The 25,549-nt window shown below is 50.7% G+C and overlaps 8 protein-coding genes across 8 annotated transcripts; 4 read left to right on the top strand and 4 right to left on the bottom strand.

Annotated features, from left to right (window-relative positions):
• Positions 1–3: 3 nt before the first annotated feature.
• Positions 4–2,082, bottom strand: PV10_01920 (uncharacterized protein). Its single transcript, XM_016366178.1, has 3 exons — positions 1,827–2,082; positions 1,580–1,655; positions 4–1,499 (listed from the first exon to the last, which is right to left on the bottom strand). Exons 1-3 carry the CDS (start codon positions 1,839–1,841, stop codon positions 694–696), a joined length of 897 nt encoding a protein of 298 aa, XP_016229827.1. The 5' UTR covers positions 1,842–2,082; the 3' UTR covers positions 4–693.
• A 908-nt stretch (positions 2,083–2,990) lies between these two features.
• Positions 2,991–4,244, top strand: PV10_01919 (uncharacterized protein; the record flags this gene model as incomplete). The annotated part of the gene is made up of 1 exon (XM_016366177.1): positions 2,991–4,244. The coding sequence occupies one exon, from the start codon at positions 2,991–2,993 to the stop codon at positions 4,242–4,244; it is 1,254 nt and encodes a 417-aa protein (XP_016229826.1).
• A 43-nt stretch (positions 4,245–4,287) lies between these two features.
• PV10_01918 (uncharacterized protein) lies at positions 4,288–8,129 on the bottom strand. The gene has a single exon (XM_016366176.1). It carries the CDS (start codon positions 7,784–7,786, stop codon positions 5,894–5,896), a length of 1,893 nt encoding a protein of 630 aa, XP_016229825.1. The 5' UTR covers positions 7,787–8,129; the 3' UTR covers positions 4,288–5,893.
• A 316-nt stretch (positions 8,130–8,445) lies between these two features.
• PV10_01917 (L-aminoadipate-semialdehyde dehydrogenase) lies at positions 8,446–13,013 on the top strand. The gene has a single exon (XM_016366175.1). It carries the CDS (start codon positions 8,734–8,736, stop codon positions 12,931–12,933), a length of 4,200 nt encoding a protein of 1,399 aa, XP_016229824.1. The 5' UTR covers positions 8,446–8,733; the 3' UTR covers positions 12,934–13,013.
• Positions 13,014–13,163: 150 nt separating this feature from the next.
• PV10_01916 (uncharacterized protein) lies at positions 13,164–16,823 on the bottom strand (the record flags this gene model as incomplete). The annotated part of the gene is made up of 1 exon (XM_016366174.1): positions 13,164–16,823. The coding sequence occupies one exon, from the start codon at positions 16,821–16,823 to the stop codon at positions 13,164–13,166; it is 3,660 nt and encodes a 1,219-aa protein (XP_016229823.1).
• A 691-nt stretch (positions 16,824–17,514) lies between these two features.
• PV10_01915 (uncharacterized protein) lies at positions 17,515–18,671 on the bottom strand (the record flags this gene model as incomplete). Its single annotated transcript, XM_016366173.1, has 4 exons — positions 17,515–17,533; positions 17,590–18,251; positions 18,311–18,393; positions 18,449–18,671. 4 exons carry the CDS (start codon positions 18,669–18,671, stop codon positions 17,515–17,517), a joined length of 987 nt encoding a protein of 328 aa, XP_016229822.1.
• Positions 18,672–19,380: 709 nt separating this feature from the next.
• PV10_01914 (uncharacterized protein) lies at positions 19,381–20,457 on the top strand. The gene is made up of 2 exons (XM_016366172.1): positions 19,381–19,579; positions 19,778–20,457. The coding sequence occupies exon 2, from the start codon at positions 19,831–19,833 to the stop codon at positions 20,191–20,193; it is 363 nt and encodes a 120-aa protein (XP_016229821.1). The 5' UTR covers positions 19,381–19,579; positions 19,778–19,830; the 3' UTR covers positions 20,194–20,457.
• Positions 20,444–23,565, top strand: PV10_01913 (uncharacterized protein). Its single transcript, XM_016366171.1, has 3 exons — positions 20,444–20,956; positions 21,051–21,598; positions 21,646–23,565. Exons 1-3 carry the CDS (start codon positions 20,833–20,835, stop codon positions 23,083–23,085), a joined length of 2,112 nt encoding a protein of 703 aa, XP_016229820.1. The 5' UTR covers positions 20,444–20,832; the 3' UTR covers positions 23,086–23,565.
• Positions 23,566–25,549: the final 1,984 nt, after the last annotated feature.

Genomic DNA, 25,549 nt, shown 5'->3' with positions numbered 1-25,549 from the left:
AGTGTATTGTGTTGTATTGTCGTGCCTTCGGCCCTGTAGTGCCCATAAAGTATGTTCCTGCTACCACTATGACATTGCTATGCCGCTTAGACCAGGACTTGCTGCTTGAACATCTGTAACTCAAGACGTCCGCTCGTGAAAAGAGATGTCTAGCTTTGATATCATTGACACTCGACATTGAACTGGGAAAATGAGATGTCTAATTATCATGTCGTCATATGAGGTCCCCTTGCCCGCGTCATTCCGGCAGAAACCACTGCCCAGAATGAGGATACAGGATTGTAGCATACAGATGGAGAAAAGTGGTAGATGATGTGAAGAGTATGGTTGGATATGCAGGAGGTGGGAGTGACGCTGTCGGGTTGATTTCTGTCGTCATAATGGAGATGGATTCACACGTTCTGCGGTAGCAGACAGCTTACGTTGTGGATAAGGGTGTATTTCAGAGACTCGATGGTCGGATGTCATGAGACTGAGGATTCCGCTTGGGAGCTGAAATGCGTGGCAGTCGTCTGTGGTTCACTCGCAATTCTCGAGTAATGAATGTCGCCGTTTGCACATGCAGGATTGATGTGCATGTCTTCGACTGATGGGCCGAACCGTGGAATGAGAAGGCCATTCGCTTGAGGTAAATCGATCAGATGATGACGACGATGGTGACAACATGGCGAGTGGCATATAGCTTGGTCGAGGTTAATTGGCCCTCTCGACAGGTAACAGGGTCTTGTCAAGCACGGGTGATATGATGGTGGCGATCCATTCATACGAGGTGAAGAGGATTCCGCCGGCGAGGACAGTACGGCCAAGTCTCATGGTGCTGCCTCTCCACAGACCCTTGACGCCATAGTCGGCGATGACGGTCCGAAAAGCCTCGGCGACACCGGCGCCTTTGACACTCTGGGCGCGGGTTTTTAGGGTATCAAAGGGTTGAGTGGCAAAGACGACGATGGTGCCTGCGAGAGCGCCATTGGCGAAGGTGGTGGCGGTGGTCTGGGGAATGTTGCGCAGACGTTCAAAGTCCTTGAGGATGTTGTAGGTGCCAAGTCGGACGGCGGTGGTGGACGCTTGTTTGAGCGTGGTGGTAACGTAGCCTCGATAGAGAGCCCGTATCAGGCCATGGTCAGCAATCAGAGTGCGGGTCGCATGCCACGGCGACGTAAATCTCTTGGCATGTCGAGCGTCGTCTATCAGAGCAGTCTTGATGCGTTCAGTCGGGGTAACGGCGAGGGTGCTGGCCACGACACCGCTAGCAATCCCGGCCAGGAGATTGCGCGCAGGGGATAACGTCCCTGTCTCTGGGTCGCGGAAGGCGATCTTGATGCTGTCAAAGGAGATGAATCGGATGGCATCCTTGGCGATGGTGCCTACGACCAATGTCTCACAGCCCTTGTACAAAGACCGAGGCCCTTCGACCTGGATCACATTGCGGATGACCTTGAATGGGTTCCGCGTAGGCGAATCCTCATGCAGCTGGACTCTAGTCTTGGCGAATTCAAATGCTGTTTGAAGAGTCAGAGTTGGATTAGAATGTAGTTGCTAATTGAGCGATGGCTGAGGGAGCGAAGCAATAATTACTTACGGTATGTGATGGTGGCTTCAATACCACCAGCGGTTCCTCCGGCGATCAGAGAAACGAGGGGCGATTTATCCGAGGTCTGGATTGAGATGAGTTGTTGTCAGTAAAGAATGCGAGAGAGATGCAATGGTGGTGGATATTGAAGTGCAATAAAACACGAAGAGACAGCCTCGGCCGAGGCAACTCCGCATTCATGCGCCGCCGGTCGGTACCTGAGCAGTACTTTGTCGCAGGGTAATTAATCACTTACATCGCCAGCGACCATGTTTCCACTCTCCCACCACACGTTATTGGGATGTCGAACACAGTCGATGATCTATAGAAGAAGCAGGCAAAGGATCGGATAAAAGGGACAAATGCTGTCGTCGGCGGCAAAAAGGAGAAAATGAATGAAGGCGGTGGGAAAAGAGTCTAAAAAGTGAGCCGTGGCGGGGATAACGAATGGACAGGGTTCGAGACACTGTTTGACATTGATGGTTGAACTGCCGCTTGTTGGAGAAAGGAATAATAATAGTAATGGTGGTGATAGTAATAAAGAGGTAGTTAAGGGCGGAATGAATTGCCTTGAGCCTCCTCCACTCCGTCTAAACCCTTGAATTCTGGTCCATTGGCCGACTGAAGAGAACAGAGTCGATCAGAGACTGGATAGCTTCAGGGACGGCCCGATTTCGCTTTGGCTTCTTGATGGGTTGAACCTCGGGAGTAAGAGAAGGCGCTGAAAGATACGCTCGGGGCGCGGGCAGTATCGGAAACCAGCGGCCCCAAGACTTCTGGAACAGTCTCTGTCTACTAAAATGAAGGTATCAAGGTACATGATTGCGAGGTACTCATTCAATTTGTATACAAGTCATGAGTTGTCAGTTTGAAGAGCCTCGAGTCGCCGAGGCCGGAGTTCCACAGCCTTGTCTGCACCTGCCGAAAAAGAACTTCAGCCTTGTCCAGTCTACAGGAAGGAACGCGTTCCCTCTTCCTTTGCTCCTGCCTCATCTATCCGATGCTTATCACATCTTCTCCTTCCACTTTTTCTCTCCCACTTTTCCTTTTCTTTCCTATGCAGACTGAAATTTGGAACAGTGAGATGATGAGGAACTTGTGTTCAATGTCGTTGGTGACGACGTTTTGGTTCGCTCTGAGCAACTCATAACGCACGAAACATGTGGGGAGCACCTACTGCCCTTCTGATTCTCCTTCCAATACAATCAACCAGCGACATCAAGGTGAGTTGTGGCCTTTTTCAAAGGCAACTTTCAGAGGGAAAGACCTCGCTCAGATCAGTGCTATCTCTGTCCAGACAATATCGATCCATCTACAGGCACGCGCTAATTCAATCAACTGGATGATGATGCGCATGTGAAGGTTGTGTGAGAAATCCTGCGTTCACTATCGCCCTGATATTCACAATCACAGCGGGGACATGGCTAATCTTCACATACTCTCACCATTGGCATTCCCTCCGCCTCACTCTACACTCGTCTCGCTTTCCCAAGATCTCTTTGCCATGTTGTCACAAGAATATCTATCTCTTCGTGACTTCATCCGATTCATCCGAACCATCGTCCTTGCAGAGATCACCTCCCCTTCGGCATTTTACGATCATGCTTGCTCTAGACTCATGTCTTACCGTTCAGATCAGCTTTGGTCTTCATTATTTTGTTTTCAGCTGCCAGAAAAAGAACCTTTCTCGCCTCATCTACCACACACAGATCAAGTTCAACTTCAAACACGAGCTACACATGCTTCTACCCAAGAGCTATGCAAGACTCAATGTTCCCAACATGACCCAATAACATGGTCCTTCACAAAATTGTTTCAGAGAACAGCTCTCTGGTTTTCGACAACGCCAATCCAAGCCTGTCATGATGGGCAGATCGGTACAGGTGGTACACCAATTCACAAACCTACACTCACATGTGCTCTCACAAAACATCCGTCGGCCAGTTCAGTCAGTAGCACATCCCGTCAAACTTATGCTCCAAGCCTGCATGTCTATGTCCGACCACCAACGCCCCGGCTATCCCTGTCAACAGATCTTTCTGAACATCAGTCCATTCTCGTTGCTGGCTTATGGTCACGTGATCCACAATCAGTGCATGAGAAGAGACGAACAAAACTTCGTCTCCTTCTCTGTGCCGCCCTTTTGACCTATCAAGACTTCTACGCCAGTATCTCTAATATCCTGGACTGCATCGATACCCCTGGATCAAACGAGACTCGGCCTCAGCTTACCAAGCTGGCCCTGATCATCTCCGCCATGGCCCATGAAATTCGCATTTTCACGCAATTTGTCCTTGACAGCAGCATCCCCCGCCTTTCCGGCTTCTGGCCACGAGCATGGATCATTCTCCTCAAGCTGGATATTCTTAGCGAGTCAATTCGGGATGTCATTGATCAACTCACCACCGACGGTCGACGTCACTACCAGCACCAGAAGCGTCTACGATCCTTCCACGCGAACGATCTCCTCGTTGGCTGTCAACTCTTCTTCTTTGAACGAGAAGTGAACGTCGTAAAGAAAAGCTCATTCTCAACTCTCAGTCGTCTACGTAGTCTCAATGTTTTTGCCATGGACCAGCGTCACCGTCCTTTTCCTCCGGCGACTTCTTCTCAGCCAGCCCGCGTCTATGACTGGATTAGAGGTCTTGGTGCTCAAGACTCTGGCTATCTGTAACAGAAGGACATCATCAGGTGGAGGAGGGGGATAGGATTGGATATTGAGCTGGGGTAAATAGATATCATTGGTATCTGAAGCAGGTGCATTTCACTGGATTTTTGATACTCCCAGATGAATTGGACCTTCGTGGACATCAAGTACTTCTCTAGGACCAAGGTCATTAGAAGTGACAACACGACAAGGACCAACAGTAGATCATCCCCCTAACACGTCATTTTCATGTGTGCACCCGCAACCAGCCTTGTGGAATGCAAGTTTATACACATTTGCGTTGTCATGCCTACCAAGAGGAATGCCACGCCAGGATTTGTAGCAAACAACCCTGGTTCCTTAAGTAAATCCCAATCGTTCTCTCCATGCCCCATCATCAGAAATTGGTGCTGATAAACACTAGTCTGAGCACCTTGTCCTGTGGGATTCGCTCCTCCGGGCCGTCGGTACGAGATTTCCGATACCAGCGCACCAGACTCTAATCGGTCCCAAGACTTTTGATACTTCCTCCGATGTCGCCAAACAAACTTCTGCTAGACTCACAACATGCGGATCCGCTAGGGCCAGGACCATGGCAAGGGAAACTTAGAAGCAGGCCCATGTTATCCCCAGACCGAGTCGGCCAACTGTTTCTCGTCCAACTAGCGTCTGGCCATGTATGGCTGGCGTCCGATGTCCGTTTCGTCATCTGGTATCACGTTCGAACCGTCCTCTCGTTTGACACTATTGCGGCCGCCTTTAATTCTACATACCCCAACACTCAGACTCGAATGACGGGTCGAGATGCAGAAACGATATACGAGACGGTGCAGACACGTTGGCCTGAAATCAAGCCACATCTCCAACCGGGTGGCCATTACCCCTTTCCTGATGGCGACGGTTGGCATCCATGCGACCTAGGCATGTGCTGTGCGACACTGGCGTTCAGAGATATGTCAAGACCTTGTGTCATGTTGAAATCAAAGGCGAGGCTCAAAGGTATCAACGTATTCCGTGAACTGGCCACGTGTATTTGGGAAGGAAGCTGGGAGAATTTGCTGCGCTGTCCGAGGGTTCATTGGCCCAATGAAGACCATCCCTTTGATGGTCTAGTTCCAACATCCCTCATCCCAGAGAATCATGGGCCATCCTCACAACTAGGCACATCGTCGACAGCACACAGTATGATCAACACATTGCCCCTGCGAACATATCATAGCCATGAGTCATCGCAGAGCGTCAACAACCATCATCAGCCTCATCCTTCTTTGCCACTCCTTCTCGGCAAGTCCAGGACCATATTTTTGGTTGTCGACATGACTCTCCGCTGTATCATGCTCATATGGCTGTCGAAAATGATTGTGCTCCTAGGTCAAGCGAGAACGATGCCAAGTTTGATGCTACACGAGGTGTATTGCACGACGTTCTTCGCTGTCATCGGGGCAAACATCTGTCTCGATGTTCAGATGCTAATCTTCAGTGGCTTTAATTCGAGTCCGCCACTATCAGGACAAAACATAGTCATTAACATGTGCCTTGTTTACCTCATAGCGGGGAGTTTCGTCGCGTGGAATGGTTGAACTCGGCAGGAATGATTCACGTCTTTGGCATGACCGAGAGAAGTCTGTCCTGACAGATCTTGATTCTCGTGCTGGAATGCTAAGCAATGAATTGGTCTATTGGCGCCACCAACGAGTGTTCCCTCGAGACCCTCCAAGGCTGTATGACGACTCTTCCTCCTCGAACTGCATTCGCTCTACGATCTGGCGAGCACGATAGCTTTTGACAAATTTCCACGCTTCGGTATCCGCCAGGTTCCACGCCTCAGCCACGGCACGAATAGTCCGAAAATGTTCATCCTTGCTGTCTAGGGTGGCCCTCGCCTTTCGCAGAAGATTGGTCTCGATGGTTCTCTGCTCGTCAGATGGTGGGTCAGGGTCGGAACTCTTCTTTCGTTCTTGGGGAACACCAGCGGGAGCTTTCCAGCGCTCCGGCCCTGGCACTGGAGGAAGTGACTCGCCGTGGGATAGGGAGGTGCGAGGAATTGGAAAGCCAAAGTGCCAATCCAGCTCCTCCAGCCAGTCATCTGGAAAGGGAGCTATTCTTTCCTGGTTCGGATGGGGATCGTTGGAGGGGGACTTTGGAGGGGGCGGTGGTGGCCAGAATGCCTCTGGAAAGTGCTCAGTGGTAAACCACAGTGTTCGACTTCGACCGTATTCGGAAGCGACGGCGTCTTTGAGACTGACCACACGGCTGGGTCCACCACGCGCATCACCCAGGATGTCTCGGGTTACGGCGGTGATCCAAGGATCTCGCGGGGTGTGACGTCTAATATGGCCCACAGAAATGGAGTCAGTCTGGTTTGTTAGAGTAATCATGGTATAAGGATGTGGCACAATGGCGATAGTGAATAGGCTCGACGTATTCCGAAACGAAGGGGCCACCGTGACGGTCATTTTGGAGCCAACGCATGGACTGCATTTTGGTTGATTTGGTGGACATGAAGATTGCAGCAGGGAAGGAGGGCACTGAAGGAGTAGATTGGCCAAATCTTTGGAGGGTTTGACAAGTGTAAATGTATGGGCAGCAAGTGGCTGTAGCACGGCAATTCCGGTTTTGAATGTGTTTTGCCATACGGTATGGAGATGACCGACGATCAAATTGTGCAGAGATCGTCGACCAGTATTGGGCTCCTTGACAAGCTGCTGCGCTAAAATGTGATACTTCTTGGTGATAGTATGGGAATCATAAAACGCAATCGAGGTAGGTTGTTCAATCTGGAACTGAGATGGGGGGATGGCTTCGTAGACGGTCTTGAATGAATTCAATTTGACATTGTCGAGGGCAGCTTTGATAGCGTCGTTGATCTGGGCGTTTTCACCAGCATACAGCCCTGGACCAAGGCCTTCGAACCTTGTCAATTGCGCATATTGTCCTCTTCGAAGATGTGACAGCAGCGGGTCGTGATAGGCGGCCATGGGATAGCAGAACGGGCTGGCCAGAAGGCCTGTGCCCATATGACCCCAAGCAAGCCATTGTCGGAATTCTTGCTCGAGCTGCGGAGGCATATCTTTGCTGTGCAGCGTCTGGTATAGCGGATGACCCATGGCATCTGACTCAGTCAAGATGACAGGACGAAAGCCTTGGGCCCACCATGCCCTCCTCCAGGTCAGCAAAAGCTCTTGGTCCACCTTTTGTGTTTCGGCATCTCTTTTGATGGTGGTGTCGTAGAAAACATAGACGGGAGGACGGTCGGCTTGTGGAGGGAGGACGATTCGATCTTGGTCAAGGGTGACTGAAGAAGAGAAAGGGTTTAGCCATGTCCAGTCGCTGTACCATGAGCTATCACCGTGGGTACTGTTCTTCTGCTCCGGCGGCTTGTGGGCGGAGTTGTGGAAGGTAAACCGAAAATCTGGGAGGGTGTCCTTCAGGCTTCCGACGTAGGCAACAGGATCTCTGACATGATCGACAACGGAAACGACCGACGGAGAAGAGGATGAAAAGAGCAGGATGCCGACAAGCAAGATGGCAGCCAGGAGAAGGTAACGAGTGACATGCCTCAAGGCCATTATCGCACAAATCTTGGAAACAACAAAACCGGCGAAAAGAAGACAAGACAATCCGCCAAAGTCCAACGATCGACCATGCTTGTCACGGATGATGGATGGTGTGGTGTGAAGTGGTCCAGGGGTGCTTGTATCGAGTCGTGTAACCTGTAACCCGTAATATCGATGGTCAAAGGAGAAGTTCACCCTCTGCAAAGAGTTATGTTGACCTTGAACGGGTCCACGCGTACACAAGATAGAAATCTCTCAAGAGACGAATGCTTCACTGTCACCTTCACCTGCACCTGCCCTAAACAAACACCAAAGTGGCAGTTTGGCAGTTGCGTGTCAGGGGATTGCGTAATGCAGTGTTGGAAATATATAATTTTGGCAGGTGCATTTGACTATGCATACGAATATAAGCATGCGCCGTTTCCCTTAGCTCCAGACCTCAGCCATAGTGCCTGCCGTTCCTGGTTCAGGAGCCACGGGAGGGAAGTCACTACTGGCCGGGGATGAGAAGTGGAAGGTGCCACCCTCTTCCGGTCCGACTTTGTTCCGAAAAGATCCCTCACCAGCACTTGCCCAGAAAGCAGCAATTGGTGATTGCACACAAAAACTCACTTTGAGAACAGTCTGACGAGAAGCTGAGAAGCTTTGGGAGTCATAAATCACAGCAACTTGTTTATCAATGCCTCAAATGAACTTTTTACTTAATCCAGAGATTTGTAACGCTCTCTAGCCTTGCTTAATTATAACTGATTGCTAGAATATATCCATTGGATCACTTTTCTGGCAGCTACATCAGCCCACCATCAAACAGCTTGAAACAATCATATCCGTCTGACCGTCACAATTTCCCCTTCTGGAAAGAACTGATAGGTGCTGGTTCAAGAAGAAATTCTTCAACATCCAAGCGGACTTCAAACAGCATCCAGACCAAACTCTCTCCCTCACACTGGCCTTGAATCATGTCGCTGGGTACGGGTGATGCCAACCTGGCATGGTGGGCATCTCAACTACAAGATCAGACGATATCCCCTCTGACCAGAGATTACCCAGAGGTCACCTCAGATAATTTGCCCAAGCGATCTATCGAGGCTGTTGAATCTCTCACTACCCCAGGCCTTACGGCAGATGCCTTGAAGACACTGTCCTCAATAGCCCCTCCTGTCAATGTTGTACAGGCTGTTATTGTAGCATTGGTGGCTAGGTTGACTGGCGATGAAGACATCAGCATCGGCACCAATGCCGCCTCAAATGCTCCGGCTTTTGTTCTTCGCACCTCAACCTCCGCTTCTGAACCTTTCTCGGATCTTCTCAAAAGAGTGCAAGACATTTCGACCCAAGCTTCTGCGAGGCTCGTCTCTCTCGACACCATCCGTTCTCACTTGATCCCTGCTCACTCCGACAAGAAGAGCCTCTTCCGTTTTGCCGCTTTCCAAACTCTTGACGCCGAGACTGGCCTTCCTACCAGTGTAGACACAACTGACTTTTGTCTCACCTACAACATCTCAGAGTCAGGCCAACTCCGCCTAAGCGCACGATACAATCAGCGACTGGTCTCTAGTGCCAGGATAAAGGGTATTCTCGCACAAATTTCCGTCTTTCTTCAAAGTGCTGCCGCAGCCCCCGCGGCCCCAATCGGAGCATTGGTTTTTGCCACCACCGATGAGGAAAAGCTGCTGCCAGATCCAACCTGTGATCTAGAGTGGTCCAATTTTCGTGGTGCCATCCATGATATATTCTCTGCGAACGCCCAAGCTCACCCCGACCGAACTTGTGTCGTGGAGACCAAGTCAGAAGACGGGCCCGAGCGCTCGTTCACCTACCGCCAAATCGATGAATCCTCCAACATCTTAGCACATCACCTCGTTGAGTCCGGGCTAGAGCGCGGTGATGTGGTCATGATTTACTCTTATCGCGGCGTCGACCTGGTGGTTGCGGTCATGGGCACACTCAAGGCAGGAGGCACATTCTCCGTCCTCGACCCTCAGTACCCGCCTGACCGGCAAAACATTTATCTCGATGTTTCAAGACCTCGAGCCCTAGTCATCATTGACAAGGCCACTCAAGATGCAGGACAGCTGTCTGACAAGGTGCGACAGTTTATCGGCGAGAACCTACAGCTTCGGACAGAAGTTCCCGCTTTGCGTCTGCAAGATGATGGTTACCTCCAAGGTGGTCAGATAAACGGAAAGGACATCTTCGAAACGGCTCGTACCCTCAGCGCAAAAGGACCCGGTATTGTAGTAGGACCAGATTCGATACCAACACTCTCATTCACATCTGGTTCCGAGGGCAAGCCCAAGGGTGTCAAAGGTCGGCATTATTCCCTCGCATTTTACTTTGACTGGATGGCAAAGACATTCAAGCTGTCAGAAAACGACAAATTCACCATGCTCAGTGGAATTGCACATGATCCAATTCAACGAGATATGTTTACTCCCCTCTTTTTGGGCGCTCAATTACTGGTTCCCGCCAAGAATGACATTCAAAATGAACGTTTAGCAGAATGGATGCGAGAGCACGGGGCGACAGTCACCCACTTGACCCCAGCCATGGGACAAATTCTGGTGGGCGGAGCCGTCGCCAAATTTGAAAAGCTTCACCACGCTTTCTTCGTTGGTGACATTCTCATCAAACGAGATTGCAGATCGCTACAACTGTTAGCTCCCAATGTGAACATTGTCAACATGTATGGAACTACAGAGACTCAGAGATCCGTCAGCTACTATGAAATCCCTTCGCGAAATGAGCAGGGCGGCTTTCTCGATGGCTTAAAGGATGTCATTCCCGCAGGACGTGGCATGTATAACGTGCAAATGCTTGTGGTGAACCGATTTGACCCTACTAAACTGTGTGCCATTGGAGAGCTGGGCGAGATCTACGTCCGGGCATCGGGTCTCGCTGAAGAGTATCTGGGAACCCCTGACCTAACCCAGAAGAAGTTTGTACAGAATTGGTTTCCCGGTCATGAAAAAGGTCTAGCCGAGGATAAGGCGCGGTTTGAGGCGAAATACAAAGGTCAGCCTTGGACCGAATTCTACCAAGGCCCCAGAGACAGGCTCTACCGAAGCGGAGATCTTGGTCGTTACACACCAACAGGTGACGTGGAATGCTCGGGCAGAGCTGATGACCAGGTCAAGATCAGAGGATTCCGTATCGAGCTGGGCGAGATCGATACTCACTTATCCCAGCACCCACTCGTAAGAGAAAACGTCACTCTTGTTCGTAGAGACAAGTTTGAAGAACAAACCCTCGTCAGCTACGTCGTGCCTCAACTCAAGGCTTGGACACAATTTCTCGCCGATAAGGGAAAACCCGATCAAGTTGAAGGCGATGATGGATCACTTCGAGCCCGGTTCCAACGATTTCGACTCCTTCAGCAAGAGCTACAGGAATACCTTCGGTCCAAGTTGCCAGCGTACGCCGTTCCTTCAGTTATCGTCCCCATGCGATCGATGCCCTTGAACCCGAACGGTAAAATCGACAAGCCCAAGTTGCCTTTCCCAGACACTGAGCTTCTCACATCTGCCAGACGACGCAAATCTTCCATGCTACAGCCCCTCACTGATGGAGAATTGGCTCTGGCCAAGATCTGGGCTGATCTGGTTCCTGGTCTGATCCCTAAAACCATCAAGCCCACAGAATCATTCTTCGAGATCGGAGGTGAGAGTATGAAGGCACAACAATTGGCATATCAAGTTCGGAAGAACCTTGGCGTGGATTTGGCTATCAGCAAAATCTATAACCGATCAACCTTGCGAGAAATGGCACTCATCATTGAAAGTTTGCAAGCATCCGACGCTCTCGGAGCTCTTGAAGGAGACGCTACTGCCGAGACTGTAGACGATTATGGCAACGATGCCCTGACCCTTGCTGCAACCTTACCTGGATCTTTCAAGAATGCAGGATCTTCCGACGACATTCCCAACCCTGTCGTGTTCCTGACTGGTGCAACAGGCTTCTTGGGCTCATTTGTTTTGAGAGACCTCTTGGAACGCCAACCGCTTGTACAAAAGGTCTTTGTTCTCGTCAGAGCCAAGGATGAAGCAAAGGCAGCGTCTCGGGTCAAGTTGACTTGTCAAGCATATGGAGTCTGGTCAGAAGCCTGGTCTTCCCGGATTGATTACGTGCCAGGAAATCTTGGACCTGCCCGGTTTGGCATCTCAGATGAAAAGTGGCAACAAATTGTGGATGAAACCAATATTGTCATTCACAATGGGGCCGAGGTCAACTGGCTGAAGAACTATGAGCAGCTCAAGGCTCCCAACGTCTCAGGTACCCTTGAAGCCCTCAAACTATGTGCTGAAGGAAAGCCCAAACTCTTTGCATTTGTGTCATCGACGAGTGTGTTGGATCATGATGACTTCTTGGTCGAATCTGAAAGAATCAAAGCGGCAGGTGGAGCAGGACTTAGCGAAGCAGATGACCTCCATTCCAGTAAAGAGGGTCTAACTACAGGGTACGGTCAGAGCAAATGGGTATCGGAGTACTTGACGCGCGAAGCTGGCCGCAGAGGCCTTCGAGGAACTGTGGTTCGACCAGGTTACGTCTTGGGCGACTCGAAGACCGGGGTAACCAACACAGACGATTTTTTGATTCGAATGTTGAAGGGATGTGTGCAACTCAAGGCTCGACCGAACATCGAGAACAAAGTCAACATGGTCCCCGTCGACCAGGTGGCTCGAACTGTGGTGGCGAGTGCGTTTCACCCTGTGACCGACGAAGGAGTCCAAGTTGCTCAGGTCACTGGCCGGCCGACCATCCCGTTCAACAAATATCTCGCTGCGCTGGAGACGTACGGATACGAATGCAAGCAGACCGATTACAACCCGTGGACAAGCGAATTGGACAGCCAGGCTAACTCGACCAATTTCGCACTCATGCCGCTTTTCACTTTTGTGCACAACGACCTCCCGTCCAATATGCAGTCTCCTGAGCTAGACGACAGCAACGCGCAACGCGCACTCAAATTAGATCAGCCGTCGTGGTCCAATAAGTGGGTTACCCAGAGAAGCATCGGGCTGTACCTTGCATACTTGGTCGCCATTGGCTTCCTCCAGCCACCTAGTGACGAATCATGGGAGCCTCTTCCCACGGTCAATGTATCGAATGAGCAGCGAGATGCTTTGTTGAGTGTTGGTGGGAGAGGTGCATTGGCTTGAGACTTGAATTTGGAGAATAGATATCGCAAATGCGGATCCAGAAAGGACAAAAAGCAATGTCATGCTAGATTTGAAACCCATTACATTTTAAACAGACAATCCCTGTAATAGACGTTTCGTTGAGACGTGCAACCAAAGGCACTTGAGGCCGGTCTCATAAGTGTTGTACTCAAGGAGCAAATTGGACATCTCTCTTCGCTTTTGGTGCTGTGCGAACCCACAAGGTCCCCTCAGGGCCTGCCACCAACGGCTGCCTTGCTCGTGCCATCTTTTACTGTTGATGTTGCGGACTTGGTTGCCTTTGTGGCTGCTCTCCAGCCTGGTGTTGAAGGGGTTGCATTGCTACTGGCGGCAGCTGAGTGTGTCGACGTCGAAGCACGCGGCGACTTTATGCCTGCACTATCATGCCCGTCCTGTTGCCCAACCAAAGTTGACAGTTTCCTTCCCAACTCTACTGGCGATGGTTCCTTTGGTACATTTTGCTGACCACTGGACTTGCGAGGTCCAAGCTTTGGCGGCCGGCGCTTCAACCCTTTCCCATTGTCATTGCCCTGTTCCAGACCTTGTTTGCTGTCTTTCGACTGCTTCTTTCCAGTACTCACCCTTGAGACACGTTTGATAAGATCTGGCGTCGGTACACTTGTAGGTGGACTTCTGACTCCATTCACCAGACTATCAAGGCTGGTGGGTACAGTGGGTGATTTGAGTCCAGATGAGATCCGCGGAAGCTTCTTTGGGGATGACACTGCCGCAGATTGTCCCTTGTCGTCAGGCTTCTGAGATCCTGATTCTGTCCGTTTTCCCAATTTGGGTGGTCCAGGTTGAGTTGATATCGATTTCGATGTGGTCTGGGTGTCTTTGCTTTCAACTCCTTCTCCCTTTACTTCTCTGGTACCAAAGCCGAGAGATGGTATGCTCGGCATGCTCGGGATAGTTGGCAGATATGAAGCAGCACGAGAAGTATAGCTCTGACCTTGTTTGGGAGTTTCTTTCGCTTTGCCGCCTACTGTTTGGCCCACCTCACCAGACTTGTCAATGATTGACTTGCTCACGTCGTTGGCCTTGCGAGACGAGTCCTCTGAGCCCTGTTGTAGAACTTGGCCTGTATTCTGCGTCGTGGTCCCCACGAGATCAGACACACCTTCTGTTTGTTTCTGTACAGGTATTGGGATCTTATCCTTGGTGTGCTGTATCACTGGTGAATCTTTTGAGACTGATTGTGCGGATTTGACGGCTGGGTTATCCATGGGGTTCAATGCATTTTTAAATGTCGGAGTGACAGTATCAGAGACCATACCGGCAGTAGCGGTGGAGGCAGAGCCCGTACTTTGGGCCACCCGGGTTGCTGAGCTGACCACCTTCTGGGACTTGGAACTCACTTGCTCATGGACAGTGCCTTTTGAGCTCTGTTTCGACGCTTTTGGTGGAGATTTGGATGCACCACGTCCAAGTACTGGAACACTCGGGAGAGATGAGAGGTAAGATGATGCCTGTTGAGCATAGCTTTGCTTCTGTTCCGCTGAATCACCAGGCTCTGTGACCGGAGGGTTGTTGATCTTTTTGGCGGCATCTGTTCTTGATGGCCGAGCTTGCTTTGTTGGAGCTGACAAGAAAGAACTGCTCGCATGTGGCATGCTCGGAAGCTTGCTATACAACAAACTGGCGTAGCCTTTGGAGGGATTCTGGTCAGCTTTTGCAGTTTTCTCAACAGTTGTAGCTGTTAGGCTTTCGGCCCTTGCTCGTTTTCCTTCAACATCTTGGGCATCAGGAACTCCCGGGATGTAGAAATATTCGATAGCTCTAGTGACGAGAGATTTCTCTGTCTGATCGTGTACCTTCTTTTCAAGCTCCTCTGCCTCTGCCTCTCCCTCGGCGGCTTCATCAGCCTTTCCGCCACCAGACTCGCGACGAATGAGCCACCGACGCTGCGAGAGCTTCGATTGTTCCTTCTCTTCAGCCTCCATCTTGACCAATTCTGCGCGCTCTTCTTCCACGGCTTGTAAGTTGATGTCCTCAAATCCGATCTTGTTTAGGATGCTGCCAATCAAGTATCGATTGCGCAGATGACCACTGACATCCTCAGAAACATCCACATTTTCGATACCTGCAAGACCTTCAATCTTTTGCAAGCCGGCCACGCCATATTGCACAGCAGAGGTCCGATACATGAATCCCAACACATAGTCGTTTTCGGAAAAAACGTTGACCACGCGTCCCGCGACGACACTTCGCAATATTCTCCAGTCACTCGTATCACTAGGCGTAGGTGAACCTATCAAGACCGCGTTCTCAACCAAACCAAAAGCTTTGCGTTTTGCCAGGCTCATCAGGCACATATAGATGACTCTAGCGCCTAGGGAATACCCGATCAATGTGACTGGTCTTTCACCTTGAGCTCTATTTATCAGGGCATCAGCAAGAACCTCACCAGCCTTTTCGGATCGACCCTTGGCAAGGCTAAAGGGGTTGTCGATCACCCTAGCCACTTTCATCAAGCCGATGGGCCACATTGCAGCAGCAAGGTCGGCAAAAATGGTGCTCGAAATGAGCTGCTTCTGAGCATAGGCCCAGGCAGCTGATTCGACCATTCCGTTCATGGCATTGCCCAGATTCAACAACGCCTCTAGTTCGTACTTGAGGGCAAATACTTCGGCGCCCGTGCCCAAGACGCGCCACGGTTTCACAACTTCTTCCTTTTCCCTCAGCCACCCTGAGATACAGATTGTGACACGAAGCTTGTGGTCATGTTCGCTGGCATGCGTGGCGCCCTCTTCGTCGTCTTCGCTCGTTCTTGCGCCATCGCTTCGGCTGTGAACCGGTAGGAATTGAAAATCCTCCACCTCCCGTGCATAATTGTCCATCATCTGGCCAGTCATCCTTCCACCATATGCCCCAAAGATGCCGCCGACAAGAAGTGAGCTACCTGCCACAGCACCTAAATAGGAAGCTGCTGTAGTGGCGCCCAGGCCCAGACCACCCATGACGGAGCCTACCCCAGCGGAAACCAGCGGGGCGGCATATCCGCCAGTGACGCCGATAATGGCAGCGCCAGCGGCAGTGGCGAGGGAGACCTTCCACTTCCTAGACTCTCTGTTCTGTTCGGCTTTCCTTTTAGTTTCGGCGTCGGCAGACAACTCCTTGACGGCTTCGAGAAGACCTTTGGCGGTGGTGTATTCGTCTTGCTCGAATGTCTTGAGAGGCAATTTGAGGGAAGATGTGAGGTTGAGCATCAAAATGCGTGAATACGCGTTGTAGTGTTCGAGAGACAGGAGAAGTAATAAGAGTGAATGGAGAATCAGGGTCCGTTGGTTCATCGCCATCTTGGTCAAGGGTGTCTTGGTCGGAGGGAAGAGATCTCTGAATTTCAGATTGACGGTTTTGTTGGAGACATTGAGAACTTGGGCAATTGTGGTCGAGGGGGCTTGTGGTTTCGGTACATCAACCTTGCCTGAGGATTTGTGGACCTGAGATCGGGCTGTGCGCTCGCTGTTGACAACCTGGCCTACACGTTGGATGACCTCCTGTCGCCATTCGTCATACGACTTAAGGGCGTTCTTCTTCAGGTTCTTCATCTTGAGTGTGGCAAGGTTTTTGTCGCTCTCTTCTTTGAGTTTGCGTTCTCGTTCATACAAGCCAACATCAGCGGTGGAAGGATCTGACGCCATGATTTTCTCGTCCTCAGTCATGCCTTGTCGAAGCAGAGTTTTATTGAGACCCGCAGCAGAATCAAAATTATCCAGGACTAATCGGCGCATTGACTCGGTGAGGCTGGCGACAAGAAGGGTTAGGTCGGCCCTCTGGGTATCGTCCAAGATGGATGTCAAGGTCAGGCCGTCGCTGTTCGGGCTTTGGCCATCATCAGAAGGTCCGGACTGCTTGTTTTCCGACATGTTGGGATGGGTATAATTTATTGGTTGGACTAGAGAATGGCGGCAGAAGATGGCAAGTGCTGGAGTGATAGGACTGATTCAGTCATCTGTTCATGAACGGGAGCAACAATTAGCCTCGGTCCACGCTGTGTCACCCACCGACGATCAAGATAAGCGAGCAGCTAAGACATGGGGCGAAGAGATCAGCAAAATGTGTGTGAGAGAGAGAGAGAGAGGAAGAAGTGAAGATGCCACCTTGTGGCGATGCAGGGAGAGAGACATGGAGGCAGGCGCGGCAGGTACACGTGGTGGTGAGTGGTGAGGAAGGAAGGGACTTGGGGAAGGTGCAAACTTGCAAACTGTCATTCATGACGTAGCTTGGGGCCAGACAAACCTCAACGAGATCCCGTACTTCTGGCCCTGGTATCCCTGTCAGCCAAACCATCACAAATTCACACGGAACATGAAAACCGGGCAGTTGAAAAGTAAAAACGCGATCCTCAACAACATGGTATGCGTATAGTTGGTATCATTGATTCGTCTCCTGAAATGCTTTTGCTTTGCTGCAATGGGTAGTTCCCTCGTCCTTAGGGGTACAGAACTACGAGCACTCGATAAGACACCTGCTAATTTCTGTCATCAACAGGTTTGATGCTTCAACCCAAGGCTCCAGTCAATGTCAATCCAGTCGGTGGGCAAATCCCTTGAACTCCTAGAGGATTGTGCCGAAGCTACAGTGATGGATTAGCGACATGAAATCTTGCCAGCCAGATCAAGCCTCACTTACCCAAATGTCTGTTTAATGCTGCGCACATAATATCCTTCCCAATTTCGCTGCACGACTTCCTCCTGTCCCACAGGCACTCCCGTCCAACTCACCCGCATATTGGTGACTTTGTCGACGTCATTCTGGTCGAAAAAGATCTCCTGCGTACTGAAATGACCTTCCGGCCATTGCGCCAACCGCCACTTCTGCACTAATCTCTTGGGGGGTTCCAGGGTCACAAATTCGCCCGTGACGTTTCCGTCAAAGATGGCAAACTTGGCACCTGGTTTGGAACCTTCGAAAACCTTGGGAGGTGCCCGTGTAAATGCAGCTAACCGCTGAGGGTCGGTAAAAGTCTGAAAAAGCTCATCGGCAGTAGTGCGAAATTCATCGGTGGCGGTCACGGTGGTGGTGTTGATCGAGGACTTGCCTGAGGTGGTCGTCGTCGTCGTCGTCGTAGTGTTGGTGAGGGGAGTTCGCTCTTTCTGAGCATGCCAGGTCGGAGTAGCAAAGCCGCTGGAAGGGTTGGAACCTGGCTCATGTTGGAGGTCTTTGCCATGTTCGGCTATCAGCGCAGGAGTAAGAGTCGAAAAGACAGTGCGGAGTTCGGGGACCAGTTTTGATCGGACGAGGTCTTTTACTGCTTGCTTTTCTTTCTGCTCCGAATAGATGTCTATCTCAAACTGACAGAGAGTTAGCCACATGGGGCTGATGTTGCCGTGGGTGCAACACTGGAACGTACAACATACTCCTCGGCTTCAGTGTCGTATGCACACTCTGGAACTTTGATGCTGCCACTGACATCGGTGCCTTCGCGAGTCTTGCCTGTACATATGGTTAGATGGGCGGAAATAAAGTGGAGCCGTTGTTGGATGCTCACCTTCATATTCAAGCTGTAATACAACATCGTAAATGGTAATGACTTTGCCTTTCCGCTGGCTCACTTCGACGTCGCCGTCCAAGGAGGTGAGTTTGGTGATCTTCGCAGAAACCCCATCCTCCTCTGCCGACAGCTTTTTGACTTCAGTATCTAGATAGGTTTTGGCCCATGGAGCGGCATCTTTGGTGACCCAATGCCAATTGTTTGGGTTATGGAGGACCATGTCGGGGGTCGAGACAAAATAGAGGATGAGGGAGATCGCACTTGGACAAGTCGGAGGAGGGTGAGGTCAGGAATCTTGACAGAGACAGTTAGTGACAAACACCATAGAAAGTACGGTGAAAAAGTCAAGGTGAATTTTGATTTCAGATTGTAGGCGCAATGCCGTTATAAGCTGATCCGCATTTAAAGAGTACAAATCTTCTCAGCCTGGTGCCAGCTGGTATTTCATCATTTTGGGAGAGGGATACGCAGAGGGTACAACTTACAGTATGATCTGCTTGAAAGTGTAGGGGTGTAAAGTAACTCGACGGAAAAGGGTGAGCGAAGCAGAGGGAAAATTGCTGGTGGGAGTAGTTGTGTCGATAACTGAATGGTGGTTGCAAAGGAACACCTAAAAGAAACATCTAGAATTTTGGAGTTTGACTGCGCGAGTCTTTCCTATGCGGGTGCAAGTGCAAAGTGCAAAGTGCAATTGCGAGTGGATTGTGGATTGTGGATTGTGGGTCCATATGTGGAACTCCAACAATGGAGGCCAAAGTCGTGCATAATTGGCCCAGGGGGCGTTAAGCCCTATGGCTTTGGGGTTTAAGCCCGCAAGAGCAGGCCGAGGGGCACCTAAGGACCCCGTGGACCCTCGGGCCCTCGGCCCCTATAATTGCATGCCCAAGCGTGGTACTTAGGATACCTAGCGTTCGTACCTAAAGTAGGTACCTACCTAATTAAAGCATCCCGTCTACGAGTATACCCGATAGGCCTCTCGGCCATTGTGGCGATGCAACGCTGGGCGCAAGGACTTGGTACATAATTAAGATATGGACTCAAGCATCTGGCAGTTCGTACTCCATGTCTGATGTATGAGGTCTTTCTGTACTCGGGCCCGTATTCATTGAACTCTATCGTACACGTCAGGTAAGCCCATTCTTCCATATACAATTTCAAACCCATGTTCCACCACCAGACAAATGCTCTGTGTGCACCCCTCACCAGCCAAGAGCCTCGGAGGTTCCTACCTCAGGCAACAGCTCCTAATGCTAAGAGGACTTCTAAAAACGCATCTGTCCTCCTCAAAAGCAGTATATACTGACTGACGCCCGTCACTTTCCCCAGGTGATCTCTCAAAACTGCTCGGATGATATCACGCCGCTTTTACATCAATCATCATGAGGCGCACACATGAATACACGGCATCTCAATATGTGACCGACTCAGGATTTCCTCTCTCTTGGATGTGCCGCTGCGTATGTACTGGTCGCGCAGACGAAGGGAGGGAACAAGAGGCCGAAGAATATCACCAACGCAACAAGCCCGCGCCCAACGTCATCATTGGCCGTCCTGCAGGCCGCGACGCATATCATGGGCAATCAGCCATGCGCTATCCTCGACAAAATGAGACCAACACAGAAGCTGGAAAGACGACTGTGCAGGAAATTACCGAGGAGTCCGGTCAACCATCCACAGACACCAATGCCAATACCAAACCCGACCCCAACCCCAACTCGAACTCCAATGCTACGACAACTTGAGCTTCCTGAACCTCGAGATTTGGTTAGTCTAGGCCTACGTGTTTCCTACCTGCGCCAAGAGTTCTGCGCGTGAGGATCTCTCACTACGATTGACCAGCCAGGATATGATATGAACCAGTATGCATCAGTTGGTGAACATTTAGAGGCACATCTCCTCAATTTTATTAACCATATCCAACAAGACATGTAAGAATAAAAAGAGAATCCTTAAGTAAGACAGACCGAAGCCGCGCAAGGCTGAAGCCTCGTCGCGCCGTATCACGTGATCGAATAAGTGGCTTGGCATATGCAGGAGTCTTCGCGGCGCCATCGCTTCAAGAACTCGCAGTCACTTTATTTCCCCAAAGCCTCCACGCATTTGCTATTGAATGCAGCGTGTCAAGAGTCCAAAGTCTCATCCACCTACCTTCCATAGACGGTATTTGTCGACTCCACGCAATCAACACTCGGTGGCAAGGCCGTTTTCCTCGACGCCCAGCAAGCCTCAGTATCGTTGAGCCCTTGTAACTACGCCCGCCATTCGCAAATTCAAAACAAGTCGACTTTCCCACCCGCCGTGAGAATTTGAATCCATCATTGCGCTCGGCGCAAACATCAATACGTTGGTCGTCACACAGTCCTCCCCGTCCATTCATCACCATGGCCGATACCACATCTCAAGATGCCGACCTCAAGCAAGAAACACCCGATGTAGGCGCGGAAGTGTCTACTAGTACTGGCGCCGCTTCTTCCAACACAGACCCCCAGCTCCCTCCTTCACAAGGTACGCGTTTAAACACGAGCCCCACATGTTCTCTCCCCTCAATCACATGCAAAGCCTCATACGAATCGCGAGACTAATCTTCCACCTTGATCAGATGACCCAGCAGAATCAGACCCTACCGTATCAGCAAATCCTTTAGATGCGCCCAAATCCCCACCCGCACAGGACGATCCAGACGCAGAGCAAGAAGATGCTGAAATGGGCGGCGTCGATGACGATGCCAAAATTGAAGACCCCGATGCTGAAAAGGACGCTGTCGCCGAATCGCAAGATCCAGCCCTTGGAGATTCTGGCGCAGAAGTCAATACGGCCCAGTCCAAATCTGCTCTGGAAGCTGCTGCAAACTCTCATTTAATTGCCCAGACACACCAGATCATTCTTCCCAGCTACAGCACGTGGTTCGATATGCACACCATTCACGCCTTGGAGAAGAAGTCTCTTCCTGAATTCTTCAACACCCGCAACCGAAGCAAGACCCCTGCGGTCTACAAGGACTATCGGGATTTCATGATCAACACCTACCGCCTAAACCCAGTTGAGTATCTTACCGTCACAGCCTGTAGGAGGAATCTGGCAGGTGATGTCTGCGCCATTATGCGAGTGCATGCTTTCTTAGAGCAGTGGGGCTTAATCAATTATCAGGTATTATTCCATCCTACCCTCGTCCATGTCCCTTCTAATCCATACAGGTCGACCCTCAAACACGCCCTGCCAACATCGGTCCTCCTTTTACAGGTCACTTTCGAGTGATTGCCGATACTCCTCGCGGCTTGCAACCTTTCCAACCAGGCCCAAACACCTTCACCACTACTGGTAAACCACATCCGTCCACGGACCGTGCCAAATCTGCCACGCCGTCATCCAAGACAGACTTGAATCTTGAACTTCGGCGCAATATCTACGACGACAAAGGCAAGGAGATCAAGCCGAGTGAAGACCCAGAAAAGCAGACCAACGGGGAAGGTGCCACTGCCAATGGCTCTTCTGCCGATGCCACCACAAAGGCCATGGACGAGGCCGCCAGAGAACCCTTGAAGACCTTCAATTGCTTCTCATGTGGCATTGACTGTACTAGATCTCGTTTTCACTACGCCAAGTCCGACCCCGCCTCTACCACGGCAAGCGAAGCCAAGTACGACCTGTGCCCCAATTGTTATTTCCAGTCTAGAATGCCTAGTAACCATCGGTCATCCGACTTTGTCAAGATGGAAGAACCTGAATACAACTCAATACCCGACAAGGACGCTCCTTGGACAGACGGCGAAACCCTGTTGCTTCTCGAAGCTCTTGAACTTTTTGATTCCGACTGGAATGAGATCTCAAAGCACGTCGGCACAAGAACGAGGGAAGAATGTGTGTTGAAGTTCCTAAAACTTGAGATTCAAGACAGATATCTCGAAGACGGCCCCAATCCTGGCGCCGCCCTAAAAGCCTTGTCTGGACGAAGCCCAATATCTCAACTCGAGAACCCTGTCATGTCAGTCATCACATTCCTTTCCCAGCTCGCGGACCCTGGCGTTATTGCGGCTGCCTCGGGTCGGTCGATTGCCGCCATGCAAAAAGAACTTCGCGCACAATTAGAGCAAGGCGATGCCACCGAGACGGCCAAACCCAAGGAACCACTCAAGGCTGAGGATGCCATGGACGTGGACGAGACACAAGCCAGCGAAGAAAGCGCTGCCGGTTCATCCGCCGTGGTCAATGATATTGCCACCACCGCTATTGCCACTGTTGCTGCCCGTTCCTCTGGCCTGGCATCCCATGAAGAACGTGAATTGACTCGCCTCGTTGGCGCGGCCGTCAACTTGACTCTTCAGAAATTCGAGCTCAAACTCGCTCAATTTGCTGAAATGGAAGAAATAGTCCAAGCCGAGCGTCGAGATCTTGAGAAGGGACGGCAGCAGCTCTTCCTCGACCGTCTTGCCTTCAAGAAGAGAATGAAGGATATGGAGAATACGTTCAAGCAAGCAAGCCTGAAGGGCCCAGAGGAAGGAATGCGCATGATGCAGGAAGCAGTCCATGCCCAGCAGGGATCTAGAGTGGGTTTTGCAAATGTCAATGGGGGAGCAGCCGGCGGCGTTGGTCCCGTGGGATCTGATGGTGGCGAGTCCAAGGGAATTGATCTTTAGTAGACCTTCAACTCTACATGTCTAAAGGGCGGCGACACTGTTTTATGCGAGGCGTTGGGACGCGCTAGGGAGGGTCGACATGTTGAAACTCGATGAAATCTCTTGTGCCGATATACAGAGGAGGTCAAGGAAATCAGTTCGATGGGCAGGCAGCGGCACGGGAAGACGAGCAGCCATGAACGCTTCGGTGGTCATCATGACGGGCCATCGAGCCTGCTTCGTCGAGAATACCCGCCGAAATGACTGAACGTGGTACTGAATGTTGGACATCAGGGCAGGAAATTACATGCGTGTGTATGTGTAGCAACACGGGATACAAAATCATTGGATGTGACATTATCACAACAGTCTCACATAAGCGTCAACTTGGGCGTGAGAGAGCCAGTGATGTCGGCATAGAGGAGGTCAATTGTCGAGCCCAGGTCTGGAGCTAATGAGATAGGCTTAATTTATTTGGTAGATCTGATTAGCCATCTGCGGTTAAGGCTTGACCGTATCTGGCACTAAAGGATGTTAGCGCATAGTTTACTTGCTCGACGACGCTTTGAAGCTAGAACTCCTTTTCCTCAGAGCCTTGGGCTGCTCGAGCGGTTCCAATCTCAGAACTTGACGCAATCATGTCTCTCTCTATGCGTGTGGAAATCAAGACATACTCTCTAGAGATTCCGAATCAGCAAAAGGAATAGCTGTCGCAAACAGAAGATTCCCCTGCTAAACCTAGTCGGTCATGGTCGGCACAAAGAAACACCACCGCCAGACGTTTTCATCGTGCAGGATGAATGCATGCGAGGCACCTTCTTGCATTCTAGCTGAGGTACAGTGAGAACTTCGTCTGATGGACTACTCTCGGATGGACTACTTCCGGGTCTCAAATCACAACTTTGACGATACAGATGCAGACAGGTCATCAAAGAAATTCGTGAAGTCTGACGGTACTTGTGATGATCTTGGGCACGACGCCGCCCTTGGCTAATTCATTAAGCGTTTATCATGGCTCTATGATACTGTCATTCATTCATACATATCGAAGTGAACGCAAAGTCTGTTACAGCTCGATGGTTGCACGACATGGCGTGGAAATCTAAAAGCCGGGTCATTCTGCTCGCCAACATCCGCTACACTTTCCCACCGGTCCGTTGACAAAGGAAGTGGTAGGTCTAGTGTCAGCGTATGGGATGCTGCTTTCTCAGTGGCCCTCTAATGCTGCTGCCTCAACCCCCACAGCCCCCTGATGGATGCCCGTATCCACGCATGGCTGTGGAACGGGTTCAAGGACAACGCATTCGCAGCTACCGGCTGATCAAATTGCCCGCTACTAACATCATTGCTGTTTTCCCTTGATCATCAAGCTGGACTACAGGATGTAACCCTACGTTGGCCACTCCATTGGGGTGTTCCTGTTACGCATTCTCCGGTTATGTGTTTGGAGAGATCACGGAGCAGCGGTCTATACTGAGACACATGCGCACTCCAATCGCTTTTCAGCTCCGAAATGGATCAAGATTCTCGGCCAATGCTTCGCGGTTGGGAGTACAAGCCCTGAGAAGTTTCAACCACTGCACTTCGGCTTCGGATTCAAGGCTAAAGGTTCATCCATTACAGAGGTTTGGTGTCGTTCTCAAATCGATGCCTGCTGTTGTATCCTCGGAATCTATGGATTTGGAATATCGAACGACCACGACGGTGGTACTGGACTCTCACAGGTGGACCATCCGTCGGGTTTCTCCTTGTGATTTTTGCTCGAAACCACCTTACATGAGCATGGAATCGTCAATCTGTTGTCCGTTTCTGTTCACAGTCTTCCACCGGGTAGGCGTTTCTGGAAACAACCATAACATGTCAATATTGACAATGCAAAAAGCTTTCAGAATTGCACGCAGGATAGATGGACTCTAATTACAGCATTGAAGCATTTGAAAAAGCATAAAGCTGGGAGGACCCAAGTCTGCATCGGGTTTCTCACTCGACATTGGTTATAGAGACAGCAGGTTGGTGAACGAGGACCCCCGTTCTAGTCTCGCAGCTTCAAAGTTAAGTTCCGACCATAAGAGAGTCTGGCCAGGTGAGATCTACATGATTACTTTGCTTGCTCATACATGCTCTCAGCCCCACTCCAAGGTCTTCCAAATGCACCGTTGTGGTAACCGTCAATGAGACGGGTTGCGAGTTCTTGATGCCAATCGCCGACGTAATAGAGAAGAAGTTGATATGAACCCAGCTAAACCTATTTAACTCCCTTTTGTGAGGGTTGCAGTACCTGCATCATGGACAATTGACCAGGGGGACAAATTGTCGTCGCGACGTATGTGTAGTGGGAGCAAGGAATTGGCACCGAGGACAATTTCAGAGTTTCCATGCGCCTTTCTTGCTTTCGTGCTTCTGCTACTCATGGTTATTCTTTCACCCGGCGGCGACAGCATTGCGACAAGTGCCAAATCGAGATGTTCCATGTCATGCATATGAT

Source organism: Exophiala mesophila, assembly GCF_000836275.1.
Source record: "Exophiala mesophila strain CBS 40295 unplaced genomic scaffold supercont1.1, whole genome shotgun sequence".
Lineage (NCBI taxonomy): Eukaryota > Fungi > Ascomycota > Eurotiomycetes > Chaetothyriales > Herpotrichiellaceae > Exophiala > Exophiala mesophila.
The sequence above is the reverse complement of the archived record's forward strand: the minus strand, read 5'-3'. Positions and strand labels throughout refer to the sequence as shown.